At 34.0% G+C, this 13,536-nt stretch overlaps 1 protein-coding gene across 4 annotated transcripts in view; it reads left to right on the top strand.

Moving 5' to 3' along the window:
* Window positions 1-13,536, top strand: part of AHCTF1 (AT-hook containing transcription factor 1) — a 48,808-nt gene that overhangs the window by 21,708 nt on the left and 13,564 nt on the right. For all 4 annotated transcript variants that reach the window (XM_072035648.1, XM_072035647.1, XM_038176763.2 and 1 more), the window contains exons 9-27: window positions 258-390; window positions 479-660; window positions 1,125-1,186; window positions 2,102-2,230; window positions 3,721-3,811; window positions 3,902-3,991; window positions 4,159-4,299; window positions 5,038-5,142; window positions 5,678-5,771; window positions 7,053-7,176; window positions 7,292-7,348; window positions 8,462-8,608; window positions 9,342-9,529; window positions 9,698-9,842; window positions 9,936-10,067; window positions 11,672-11,819; window positions 11,906-12,056; window positions 12,593-12,703; window positions 13,307-13,502. In XM_072035648.1, coding sequence (XP_071891749.1) covers window positions 258-390; window positions 479-660; window positions 1,125-1,186; window positions 2,102-2,230; window positions 3,721-3,811; window positions 3,902-3,991; window positions 4,159-4,299; window positions 5,038-5,142; window positions 5,678-5,771; window positions 7,053-7,176; window positions 7,292-7,348; window positions 8,462-8,608; window positions 9,342-9,529; window positions 9,698-9,842; window positions 9,936-10,067; window positions 11,672-11,819; window positions 11,906-12,056; window positions 12,593-12,703; window positions 13,307-13,502 — 2,426 coding nt within the window. The remainder of the gene's footprint in view (window positions 1-257; window positions 391-478; window positions 661-1,124; window positions 1,187-2,101; window positions 2,231-3,720; window positions 3,812-3,901; window positions 3,992-4,158; window positions 4,300-5,037; window positions 5,143-5,677; window positions 5,772-7,052; window positions 7,177-7,291; window positions 7,349-8,461; window positions 8,609-9,341; window positions 9,530-9,697; window positions 9,843-9,935; window positions 10,068-11,671; window positions 11,820-11,905; window positions 12,057-12,592; window positions 12,704-13,306; window positions 13,503-13,536) is intronic.

Raw genomic sequence — 13,536 nt, 5'->3', positions numbered from 1 at the left:
CTTAAAAAGTAATTTGGACATTGCTTATTAAAGCACTATGCTGGTCTTTGCAGTTACAAAACGACGAAACTGCAAACGAGCAGTATGAGTAATCTATCACAGAGATACATGCTATCCTACCAATTTTTTTATTCTTAGTAGGTGTTGTCTTTCATGAGTGATACAGAAGAATTAAAATGAAATGGAAAGTGATGCTTTAAAAGTATCAAAAATATAATATTTTCTACTACTGAGACACAATTTCTTGTCTTTTACAGTAATATCTCCTGACACCAGTGTATCAATCTTCAGCTGGCAAGTGAATACATATGGTCAGGGAAAGCCATCTACTTATTTGGGTGTGTTTGACATTAATCGCTGGTATCATGCTCAAATGCCAGATTCACTAAGGTAGATTTTTATTAAGTTGTTTTCAGTGTCCTTACAAATAACTTAATTTGAATGTTGGTACTGAAATTATATATTTGCTTCCTTAAAGGCCAGAAGAATTCCTTTATAATTGCCCCTATTTTGCCTTATGGTCATTGGATACTGTAATAAGTATGACTTCTCCAAACCGCATTTTGGATATTCTGGTACACGAGCGGAGTTTAAGTCGTGGAGTTCCTCCTTCTTATCCACCGCCTGAGCAGTTTTTTAATCCAAGTACCTATAACTTTGGTAGGTATTTCACTGTTTTTAATAAGGATAAGTTTAAGAATTGAGGTCAAATGTCATTTACTGGTTCTCTTGTTCAATGTTTGTCACTTAAAAATCAACAATAAAAACATAAACCCAACCTGTGATTATGCTGTACCAACAAGGTACTTAATATCGTGAAACACGCCAGAGACATTGTGGGGTTTCTGTGCTTATATAACATAGCCTGTGAATTAGTGATGATTATAAAATCACATTACTTTAAGCTGAAGGTCTTCAACCTCAGTAACACTAGAGATAAGATGTATACGTGCAGTAATGATATTTTTAAATGTTTGTAAATGAACTGGCAAAAAAAAAAAAAGGCAAAAAAAAACGTGGGGTACTCACATATTTCCAGATATATTTCTGTGTTAAAAACGTAAACTGGCTGTAATGAAATGGTGAGAGTATAGAATTTTAACAAACGTTCTTTGTTTCTGCAGATGGTACGTGCTTGCTGAACTCTGGAGTTGTTCACATGACTTGCACTGGCTTCCAGAAGGAGGTGATCTTTTATTTTATCTTCATTGAGAATGTCAAGAAGTGTGCATTTACTGTTTTCTATTGCACTGTTTTCACCATCAGGCCATTTTGTGGTTATTCTGCCCACCCCACCCGCTCACAGAATTGCAGCTGCATCCTGCCAGTTTTAAGCAAATGGTTATGTTTTAGGTCCACTGTGGGGACTGAAAACTACCATTAACTACTTGTGAGCATGATGAAGGATTGGATGTCCAGAAAGGAAAAGAAAGTTGTTCTTAAGAACAAGAACAACAATCCTGTAAAAGTCAGGGAAAGCTGTTGCTTCTTGATTGATACATCATACAGTCAGGGTTTTCATCTGTGATGGGAAGAAAAAAAAGTTAAGATGAAATGTCTTTTTTTTCCTTCCAAACTTGGGCAAGTAATAACTTCTGAGCCACCACACAAATTGTAACAAGTCATTTTTTTCAGCTCGCTAAGTATTTCCAACATGAGTAGTTACATATCTCATTGAACACAAGTAAATATTTAAGAACTAAAGAACACCATCCCACAGAACTGCTTGATCAGCTTCAGCACAAACAACTATGGAAAGGATCTTCCAAAATGTGGTTTAAAAATGTGTTAGTTTTCATTTATATAGGATGTATTTTTCTGCAGTGATTAAGGAAAAGGAAAGGTCAACCTAAAGAAGCTAGAAAATACCTAGATAAAATACTGTAAGGGCTGATTTGTGTTGAACAGGATTTTTATAAGCTGTAACTTAGTTTGGCTTCCATCTTTAAGACTACGTAGTAATACTTAGATCGTTAAAGCATGTTACTGATGCAACCTTCTGGGTAGTTTGTCAAAACTTTTTTTTTTCAATGATTATTTAGAACCTTCATGGTTAAATTACAATGATGTCTTAATCTGTAATTTTTTATTGATGTTTCAGACCTTGAATTTTTTAAAGAAATCTGGTCCTTCAATAAGTGAAGCCATTTGTGATAGCTACAATAGGTGTCTTATAGCTGGCTTGTTGTCTCCAAGACTAGTTGATGTCCAGCCATCCAGTCTGAGTCAGGTGAGTGCTTATCAGGAAACAGGGGTGGGAGGAAGACCTGTGCGGTGCCAGGAGTTGGACTTGGTGATCCTTATGGGTCCCTTCCAAATCGGGGTACTCTATGATTCATGTTGTCTGACAGGGCTGTGGAAACTCTTAAGACCTGATAACTTGACATCCACTGCTTTTTATCTGCTTTATCCCACTGCAATATTTGCAGCCCCCTCTTTCATAGATTTTCCATTTGCAGTACACCAACCGTTCTGTCATCTAAAGTGTTTCATGAGAAAGGGAGCTGTTGTGATAAACAGGCAGGGGAGAGCAGTCCTCCTACTGCCCTCATGTACTAGTCTCTTGGATTCTTCACTGGATTTGGGGAAGTATGTTGGGGCAAGAAACAATTTTAAACAGTCTGACAGCTGAAGGAAATTTCTTGTCAAGTTGGCCTGGCCATTAGACTGCTTATTTTGCAAGCATGATGCATAGTCTTAAATTCAAAATTGATGCTTTGATGTCAACTATCAATTGGAAATAAGTTGGGGATTTTTTTAATCATTGTTGGATTGTGAAAATACCACTCAGAGACTTGTGGATTTGAGCAGGGATTTCTTTTGGTTATTAGTTAAGACGAATTTCAGGATTATGGTCAAGAAGCTTGGTTTAGAGTTTTCTTTACCACCGTAAGTATTCTTTGTTGTGTTTCCTTGTCTGAAACAATTCCAATAAAAATATGGAAATGTCCCATGTTTATTCTGATGTGCAGAGATTGCTTTGATCATAATGATTTTACCTAGAAGAGAAGCATAGTTTTGACTGTGTTCTAAAAAAATAAATAACAAAATCACAAACGAAGAGTAAATTCAGTAAAATGATACGAAGGATCGTTTCGCTTGAAGTATCAGAGCACTAGCTGCAGTAAACTACCCTTTAATATTTTTTTTCTGTGCATAGTTGTTACCCTCCTAAATGATTAACACTACGTTATAATGCAATTTTTGAGCAGTTTAAAATAAAATCTAAATCTCTTAAAATTTACAGTTCACTTTGTTTCTATAATTTTAGAAAATTATAGCTTAATGTTCTGATGTTGAAGCTGCCTCATGTCTTCCCAGTCTAGAAAGCAGCTTGACCTTAGCTTCACTGCTTCTAGTGCAAACATTGCATATTAATGCATTCCTGATGCAAAACTTGCATGCACAAAATGCGTAATGGATATTAGCAGAGGATGTTACCAAAAATAGTTAATTGGAGCTCAGTAAATTAAGACTATAATGCAGAGGCATGCAATTAGAGGTTAGAATTAGTAAGTTAAAATATCAGAGGAAAAGTTAATGTGTTCCTCAAACCAACAAGACTGATTAGAATTAAGAAAAGGGATATGGAATTAGTTGAGTATGCATGAAAAGACTTTTTGGTGTCTAAATGAGTTTACACTTAGAAACACTTATTATTGATGGTTCAGACATCACAACTGTGTAAGATGATCATTTTATTTTGCCTGTTGCATTTAGGAGGAGCAGTTAGAAGCTGTATTGTCAGCTGCTGTCCAGACAAGTTCTTTAGAACTTCTGACTGGATGCATTAAACATTGGACATCTGAAGGTAATACATCTTATGTTGACTTTGTTTTATATTTTTGAGTTTTAAGTTGTTCGTTCATTCATTCCTTTTTGTTCTTTTTGTTTTTTAAAGAGCAGCCAAGTTCTGCTGCTAGTTTACGGTTTGTTCTTGAGTGGACGTGGAACAAAGTGATTTATACAAAAGATGAATTGGACCAAATCTGTGAGTATTACTGTAGTCATTTTGCAATCATAAAATTACCCTTTGAAATTAAGCATATTAAATAATCTGACTCTATATGATATTGTACACAGTACTTTAATTGTACTTTGAAATTCTTGTTTGGAATTACACTATAGACTAATTATTTAATATTTATTCTTGGAAAGGTGTTCCACTGTTCGATGGCTCCTGCAACTTCATTGACCCACAAACAATACAGTCTCTTCAGCACTGCCAGTTGGTTTTGAACAACCTTAGCACAGTCTTGAATTGTTTCCTAGCAGAAGCACAAGAGCTTACTGAAAAAGGTTTGTGACAGTATTACTAATTCTTTCATATCTTCTATCGTGAAGTTCAGATTCTCATTCAGGGTGACACTTGGGTTGTAGTTGTGGAAACACGAGTTTTTGTTGGTTTTGATGCTCAGAAGACAAGTTTAAGTAGGAGAAGAGCTATGAGTGAGAAATTGTGACTATTGCTTAATATGCATCTGTTCAGGGAAATGCTTTGTTCTGGAGTTTCGTGCAAGTGAGTAAGGGAGGTTACATTCAGCAAGAAGCTTTGTAAGCAACTAGACTGAAACTGCAACAATTATATATGGTAATGCTTAAAATTATTCTCTTTAGTTCTAAGCTAGCAACTCAGTTGAATACAAATACTGCATTACAAATTATAAAAGAAGCAAAAATGAGTAACTTGCTAAAAGAAAAGTTGCTTAAGTTTCTGCAGTTTTTTATATTATAAATTGTTTGTGGCATATTGAAAAAATAAAGCTCTTTTCCTTTGCCATACTAAAAATCACTGCTGTATGAAAAACAGATGTCTTAAGAGTGTATTCAGTAGTTCAGACTCTATTTTAATTTTTTTTTTTAATTTTAACCTTTTAGTAAATCTCTTGCTTTGCAGAGTTATTTTCTGTTGTGATTGTTTTTTTCTTCAAATGAGAAAGTGATACAGAGATTTCTACCACATTGTTTTGCTGCTTTCCACTTAGTATTGTGGAGTTTGTTTAAAAAAAGTTTGTTCTTTTTTTTTTTTTTTTTAAGGTGTTACAGACTTGACAAACAAGCAGATGGTAACTAGCCTCATTTCTTTGTATGCACAAGTAATCATCTGGTTCTGTCGATCCAGTCTCCTACCAGAGGGTTTAGGTAAGCTTCAACTGTAATTCATTTGTAACAAGGAAACTGTCCAGTGATTCCTGTAAACATGTTTTTAGCCATAGTCTTGTAAATGTTTCATCAATAACAGTGTTGTTCCCATGATAGCGTATGCTGAAATTCTGTTGGTGAAATAGAGATTTCAGTGTTTTTTCAAATGTGTTTTGTAGAATAATGCAGCCAGTTTCTTTCCTGCGTGTTCTTTAAAAATAGCAATAAGCTTTTGACTTTAGGGAGGTAATTTGGATCAGTAACATGAAATACCTAGTATTTTAAACATTTTTTTTAATAGGTGGTTTTACTGTTACAGTACGTGTTCTGAATTTTACATCAACGGTAAACTTCAAGTGACAGTGGAGGCAAGAAGGAATTGTCTTGTGCCTTCTGTTCTAGTAAAGGCAGAAACAAAGTTAGTTTCTTTCAAAGCTGAAGGCTTGCTTATACTTCTTGATGTTTAGCTTTTATGACCTTCTGTTTAAATTTAATACAATACTACTTTAACTTGCTCTTGCTTTACTGCCTGTAGATGATGATATGCACTTGTCTAGACCTTTCTACAATTACCCTCTGATTCAGAGCTACTATACTGGTCATCGACAGAAACTTGAGCGTTTATCAAGGTAAGGTTTACCAGAGAATTCTGGAACACTTCCACTGAAAATTCAGAAATTAGTGAATAGCTTTGATATCAACAGTTGTATTTGCTGTGCTTAATGCATTTGTCAGCAATACTCAATTCTGTGATGCACGTGTTCTGTTGAATACAGAGGTTACTTTCCTGTGCTAAAATGTGTGTGTGTATACTTCTGCTTAGTACCAGTCCTTGTTGTTGTTTTTTTTATAGTTTAAGGGAAAATGATGAGGCAATAGTTATGTTTATTGTTCTTGTCATTTTTTTTATAAATGTCAACCACAAAACACAATACTCACAAAACAATTATTTTGGACATAGAATAAAGCATGTTTTTTGAAAATAAATTTTTAAAAAAATTCTGTTTCTGACTGGTAATAGATGGTAATAATTGTATTGGCCTAAGTCTCCTACTCACAAGTAAAGCACGCATTTGTGTGCTTTAATAAGTTTGCCAACTAAAGTAATTTTGACTTACCTAGCATAGTAATGGCTATTGGATAAAAATCACTTTTTTTTTTTTTGCTTTTGGTCATTGGGGAAATTAAATGGCAGAAACAGTCAGTAGAAGACTGGTGGTCTATGGGACAATGTAATTTTAAAAAGTTCAGACATACATAACTGTAATGGTATGTCTATAGAAACATAAATGCTGCTTATGATGGTACTAAAATTTACCTGTATGTCCAGCTTTCTGAAAATAACAGTGTATTGTAGAATGGCTTGGGGACCTTAAACATCATCTAACTCCAACCCTCATTTTTCAGTAATAAAAGTGAGATACTGAAAACAAAATGTGAAATTTCCATTAAGTTGTGTATCAGTTGCTATACTGGAACACTCAATTTGAGGTATTATATTGCTCTTAAGAAGTTGTGGTGTTTTGATGCTGCTAAATTTCTTCTGTTAGTATAAGAATGATTATTTTTGGCACTTAAAAAACATTGTTTACAGTTCCTTTAGTATGGTAAGTAACACAGCCTGAAACAGCCTCATTGCAGTTTTTAGTGTAATAGAACAACTTTTAAGATTCTCATTTTCAACTCCTATAATAATTGAATAGAACTTAATGAACAGTTGAAATGAGAATGAAGGTCGTTCATTCTCAAATGACTCACGTATTTGCATGTATATTTCAAGTGATATTCACAGCTTTGTATGTATGTCTTCTTTCCTTGCTTTAGAAGAGTTGGCTGTTGTTTTTTTTTTCTTAAACTGAAACAGAATTAGTGTTTTACTCTGTCCAAATCCTTGTTGCTTTTTGTTCCAGAGGAAAATGGGATTCTGACTGCTTGATGATTGATGCAATGGTTTCCCAGTTAGGAGAACAAGTTGAGAAACTGTGGCGGAGAGATGAAGGAGGAACTGGGAGATACCCACCTGTTAGTTTACACGTGAGTGTTATGCTCCTTTAAAAAACAAAAAGCAAAAAAGCAAACGAGCAAATGACTTATGGAGGATTGGAGGTTTTTTTTTTGTTTTTTTTAAACTTTAAATTTCTCATTTCAGGCACTGCTGGATCTCTATTTGTTAGAAAACATTGAAGAAAATGACAAACATGCAATTGTATCCTTTTTATTTATTTCTATTTTGTTTTCAATATGTGCACATAAATATACTTAAATGTCACATGGGTGCCTAATAGAACTTACACTCCAAACACAGTGCAAGTGTGAAAAAATTCAGTTCAGAATTAAGTGGTAATCAGAAGCATTGTTTTACTTCTCTGTACTGTGGATTTTTTTATGCTTTGTTGCAAAGTCTTTTCTGGTATGGGCAAACAGGTGAACTAAAGAATTTTAAAGATAATAAGAAAAACATAGTTTTTCTGGAAATGTAAATGCATTTTTTTAAAGCAGCTGTATCTGTAGTAAATGGCAGTTTCCTAGTATGATGCACAAAAAGTGCTGCTTCAGAGGAAAAGGAAATGTAACAGAAGCTTATCAGTACCTTTTTTTTTTTTCCCACCAGCACAGCTAACAGTGATTGCTTTTGTTCTGTTCTAAGTGCAGGCACACAGAATAATAAACAGAGAGAAGCGAAAAGCCAATGTGCAGAAACTTAATATTTAAGCTGCTGAAATATACAGAATTGCTTTCTTGCCTAAGCAAACGGAGAGGGGAGCCAAGAGAGTTCACGTGTTTTAAAAGCTGTTGTACCTTACAGCTGACTTAGAGTATGTTCCTAAAAACATGTTAGAAAGAGAGAATGGCATTACCAAAGAATCATGCTATTTTAAATTCAGATTTTTTTTCACTGAGAGCTAATACATTTTGTAAGGATTTACTTTGTTTTTGCATACTCTGGAAACGAGGAAATAAACCAACACCAGGGAATTTGTAAGCCTTGAGTGTTTCAATGTTTTGAATGCCCATCTGGTAGCTCTTCTGACTAAACAGTGGTCTGAGTTTAAAACTGAGATATTTAAATATCTAAAGTTAACTTTTTTTGAATACCTTACAGAAATTTCTTCCTGGTTATGTACTCAGGATGCAATTTTATGGTTTAGTATTTGGCTTTCTTTGGTTTATAATAGCTTAAAATGGCAAGACTAATCCATTACTATTTTTCTGCTTTCTAATACTCTTACATTCTCATTCATTACAATCTTTTTAAGTATAATGGGATAAATTTTTAATCTCAGAAATATATTTGCCTTAATCAGATACTTGATATCAGACAATTTACTTGCTGCTAGATATCATGCATTCCATTCCGAATAAAACAGAAACTTCAATTGACTCCTTCCCAACTGTTTTTGCTATCCCCTGGGGTCTCGTTAGGCTTATTCAAGGTTTTTGGCTTCTGGATCACAACGATTATGAAGTAAGTATGTTACAGTTTGATTAGGCATACATTACAGTACAAAGCTGTAAACTAAAAAGATTTTTTTTAATTGGTGCTGAGCTCATTAACAGTTGATAAAGGACCAGAAGCTCTATTGTAATATTGTTACGATGCTTTCAGCAATAAATTATGCTTTGAAATTCGGTTTTTATTACTTTGATGGGAAATTGATTACAGAAGAAATCAACATTAATGCTTGTTGTTTAAATTTTCAAAGCCATTTGTTTAAGTCATTTTTAGCTGTTGAACAGTTTCTCAAAAACAATGTTTTGGGTATTTGAAATATTAAAACTATGATCATAATAGTACAATTCAAGGCAGAAGATTGCAAAGGTGACTTTTGAACCTTATTCATGTTCTTTCTGGTGCTGAAGTTTGTTCTTTGCTTTTAATTGTGTTAATATAATCTGGGAGAATAACTTGTCTATTCAATAATGTAGTCATCAAATTTCTGTATACAAATATTACTTTTTATTAACCTAGAAATGTACAAGTTAAAGTTCTTTTAAAACAGTTCTGGATGGCTAACATTTTCTTGTGTGCAAATGCTTAAACATTCTTATTTATATTTCCTGTATCAAATATTTGATTAGTACTAGTACATTTAAAATTATCTAATACACGTTCACTATTATTTAGGAAGCTTTTGAGTGCTTTTATTGCAGAAGTGATTATTATCTATCTTAATAAACCTAATTTCTAACTTTTACAGAATTCATTGGCCCTTCTGTTTCATCCAGCTACAATCAAAACTGTGTCATGGCAACATATGAGAATTATTCAATCGCTCATGTGCCAAGGAGAGCATAGGCGAGCCCTCAAATACATGCAGATGATGAAGCCATCAGTCTCAAGCAGTAGTGAAGTGCAGCTTTTTGTCACTGTGTTGTTGTCCAATAGGTAAAGAAATATACCCCACGATGTTAGTATTCAAGGGTGGTGAAAGGTGGAGAACTACTGATGTAAATCACTGTCACTTCAGTTTCCTTTAAGTGTTCAGTACACAGTTTTCAGACATCTTTTGGATTATATGATTAATACTCTTTCTATGTTATAAATTAATAACAGGTGCATGGTGGAGGCTTGGAGTCTGTTGCAGCAACATAGCACTAAGTTAAATGTAGAAGAGCTGTTAAGACACATGTATGAACTCTGTCAGGAGATGGGACTAATGCAAGATTTACTGAAGCTCCCTTTCACAGATAGTGAACAAGTAAGTGTGGACAAGAAAAAAGTCTTAATAACATCTTGGAAATGATAAGAGGCGGAATCATAATAGTTTTCTGAAATGTGTTATTTCTCATAGGAGTGTTTGGAGAAGTTTTTGCAGACCAATGGTGGTGTACAAAATCATGAATTTCTTTTAGTTCACCATCTGCAACGTGCCAACTATATCCCAGCACTACAGTTGAACCAGTCAATGAAAGTTAATCTTATGGTAAGCATAAATGTTCTGTCCAGGGGTGCAAGTTTCTGTAAGGCATTACTATTTTTGATGGTACTTCATAAAAACCTTGTTTTTTTTATTGTTCAAATATGGTTTAAGTGTTTCTTATACCATTCTTTTGAAATACTAGGAATAAGTTTCTACACCTTAAGTTGCAGCTGAACCTAAAGGTTAAACAAAATCTTCCACCTAGTCAGAGCTATTTTGTGAACTTATAAATTGTTAGAGACCAGTTGACTCCACTTAAAAGCTTGAATCTGAGGAATCTACCTTTTGTAACATAAAGCTGTAAATTCAAAATTTCACTGTAGTCCTGCATTACAAAAATAAATTTTTACCTAATTCCTAACAGTCTAAAGCAAATTATTTTTGCTAAAGAAAAGTGTCTTTCAGTGTAAATGGTCTGGGTAAGGCAAGAATACAGAAAATGCTTAAGCTTAAATAGTGTGTACACAGTGTATATGTAAGCTTAAATACTGTTTGTTCAACATCAAGGGATTTTAACCCCTTGAAGAACTCCAGCTCCAGAAACTAATGAATGAATTCTGTATGATTACACTGAATTAACATTCTTGCAAAGTATTCAAGGACACGAGCAAATTACTGTGAGATGCTATAGAGCATGGTCTTTGTTTGGTTTGAACTGTTTTTTGTATGCATGTTGCTACTACAGTAAATATCAGCCAGTCTTGCCACTTAGTTGTTCAGATATGTATGTTATATACATACTAACATAATATATACATATTAACATATTAATAACATAGGTTATTAGAAGTTGCTTTGATCCTTTCTGTGGAATGAAGAATATGTTGTATGTCGTCTCTTGCATCTTCCATGCAACTTTGTTTTTCTGAGAGCAGCCTGGATGCATATCCAGATGTAAAATTTTATTATTTTTTTTTAACTTTCCAGTATGAGCTCTGTGATTCCACAATTTCCATTTTACCTCCAGTATGAGAAAAATAAAATCAATTTTTATCTACTTTCTGTTTCTTAAAATAACTCAACATTTCACATGTCTATGTGAACTTCTCTTACAAATCGATGTGTTTGTTTTCCAGGGCCTTAATTTTGCAATGTATCAAATCTATTAGATGGTATTGGAAGTTTTAGGTCCTGCATTTGAAAACTTACCTGTCTGGAAGATGTGTATAGGTAGCTTTTTCTTACCTGTTTGAATATTCAAATTATTTTGTCTAACATAATTTGCAGGTGCCTTGTATATAAGGACATCTCAACCCTTGGTTTTTCAGAAAACCAAGGTCCATTGTTACTCTTTGGTAAGCTATTTGAGAGTGGGAATTGCAGGTGACAACATGCGTAGCAGATTGAGTTTGTACAGAGTGCCAGAACTCCTTCAACTTAAGGTTGTAGGCTCACTGTTTTGGAAGTCTTCCGTCTGCGTGCTAAAAATATTAGGCAGAATTGGTGTTTGCTGTTGGGTAGAACTTGCTGTTACATGCAGTGGATGTATTTTTAATGTGTCTTTAGAGGAAATGTATTCAGTAATTAGAATAGCACAGATTACAATGAACTTTTTGTAATTAGTTAACTTTTTATAAACTTTTTCCTTTATTCTTTTAATTTATCAGCATGATTGCGATTCTCGCTTGAAAGAGAGAGCAGTTACCAGAAATTCTATATTAGACCAATATGGCAAGATCCTTCCTAGAGTTCAAAGGAAGCTGGCTATGGAGAGAGCCAAGCCTTACCATTTGCCTTCTTCAGTCTTAAGAGAAGGTAAGTTTTGGGGGGAAAGTTTAATGGACAACTTACCACCACTTGGATTACATAAGGCTAATATTTTTTCCCCTCTTACTTTACAGTATCAAGACCAAAGCCATTATCAACAGTAGCAAAAAAAGCTAATGCAGAAAGTGTGCATACAAGAGCAACTTTCATCAGTGATGTGTTCTCCAAAATTGGAGAAGTATGGGTAGGAAATGAGCAGAAAAACAGTTTTGCACAAGACGATAGGTAAGAAGCGTTTTAACAAAGTTAAGTCTTCAGATAGGTGTTTGGATAGAGATTTTAAAAAAATGTTTGTGTTTTGTTTTCTTGGTGTTTGAGAAAGTGGACCTTGAATAAAGTTTTGTTTGGCTGCTTTGCATATGTAAAGTAGAGTAATTATTATTAAATGTGAGAAATAATATTTTGAGAAAGTTTTCTGTTAATAATCTTACTTATGCAAATACGTATTTTTATGGTGTTAAATGTGTTTACGGAATTTAAGATAACTGAAACTAAAACTTTGCCATCAGTCTGTTGTGTACAAATTTTGATAGATGCTGTTGTGTGATCAAGTACCACTCTTACCACTTTGTGTCTGGTTTCTGTTTTAGTTTCAGCTTTTTAACTTAGAAATAGGTAGAATTACAAACAACAAAAAGGGTCTAGTAGTAATACTAATAATAATGATTTTCTTGTAGGTGATATCAGAATTCAAGTTTATTTCACCATATGTTTGTACTGCAGGTGAATGAAAGTCAATCATGTTTTCCTTTTAATTCCAGTCCTAGAGTTACAGAACCACCAGTCATAATGAATCAACCTCTCCCTGATGCAGAGTTGCCTGAGGCATTTATTGGGACACCAATTACAAAATTTTCACAAAAATGTTCCAGGTAAAGTAGATCCACAGAGAGAATGTTCCAAAGATAAGGGGGAGGGAATATTATTTTGTGTGGCTTTTGTCTTAATACTGTAGAAAATAAGTAATACTTATTTTTGTCCTATGGAATTACTAGTTGGTACTAAATGTAGTTAGTAATACTACATTTAAATTATCTTGAGAAATAAGATGCTTCTCATTTGTTCTTGTGTTTTCAGAGTGTTCTGTTTTCAAATTGTTCAATAGACAGAAAACCAAAAATCAACATAAGGGTGCAACTAAGTGGAGAATTTGAATTGGTCCCAGCATTGAAATGCAGATTAATTCTTTTGACATGAGAATTATGCTACTTTATGTAAAATCGGATTACTCTTGCCCCAGAGGCAGTAATTTAGGAAATAAAATACAAAATGTAAACAAATAGTTAATAAATAAATAAATAAATAAAAATGCCTGTAGCTTGGACCTGAGCTTGATACCCTCACTGCTGCAGTAATGTATACACATTTTTTGTCCATTGTATGTTTTAGTTATGTATCATCTCAGCTGTTTTGAACACAACGTAATTTCGTTTCTATTTATTAACTTTCTTACTTTAAATTTTGTATCTTAACAGATTGCTGGATTCGGTGGTTCGCCCTGTTCCTTCATGTTCTCCAGCACAGGATGATAGCTGGCAGTCACCATGCCTACCTTCTACTTCACACATGGCATCCAGCCCACTGAAATCAAACATACGTGGTTCTATCCCACAAAGAAGAATTGCAAGAGCATCAGAACTGGGTTTACTAGAGACTCCTCTTGTGGTTAAGGTTTGTGTTTTAAGAACACAGTAAGAACCAGTGA

Source organism: Anas platyrhynchos, chromosome 3, assembly GCF_047663525.1.
Source record: "Anas platyrhynchos isolate ZD024472 breed Pekin duck chromosome 3, IASCAAS_PekinDuck_T2T, whole genome shotgun sequence".
NCBI lineage: Eukaryota > Metazoa > Chordata > Aves > Anseriformes > Anatidae > Anas > Anas platyrhynchos.
Note: the sequence above shows the minus strand (reverse complement) of the source record. Positions and strands in the feature narration are given on the sequence as shown.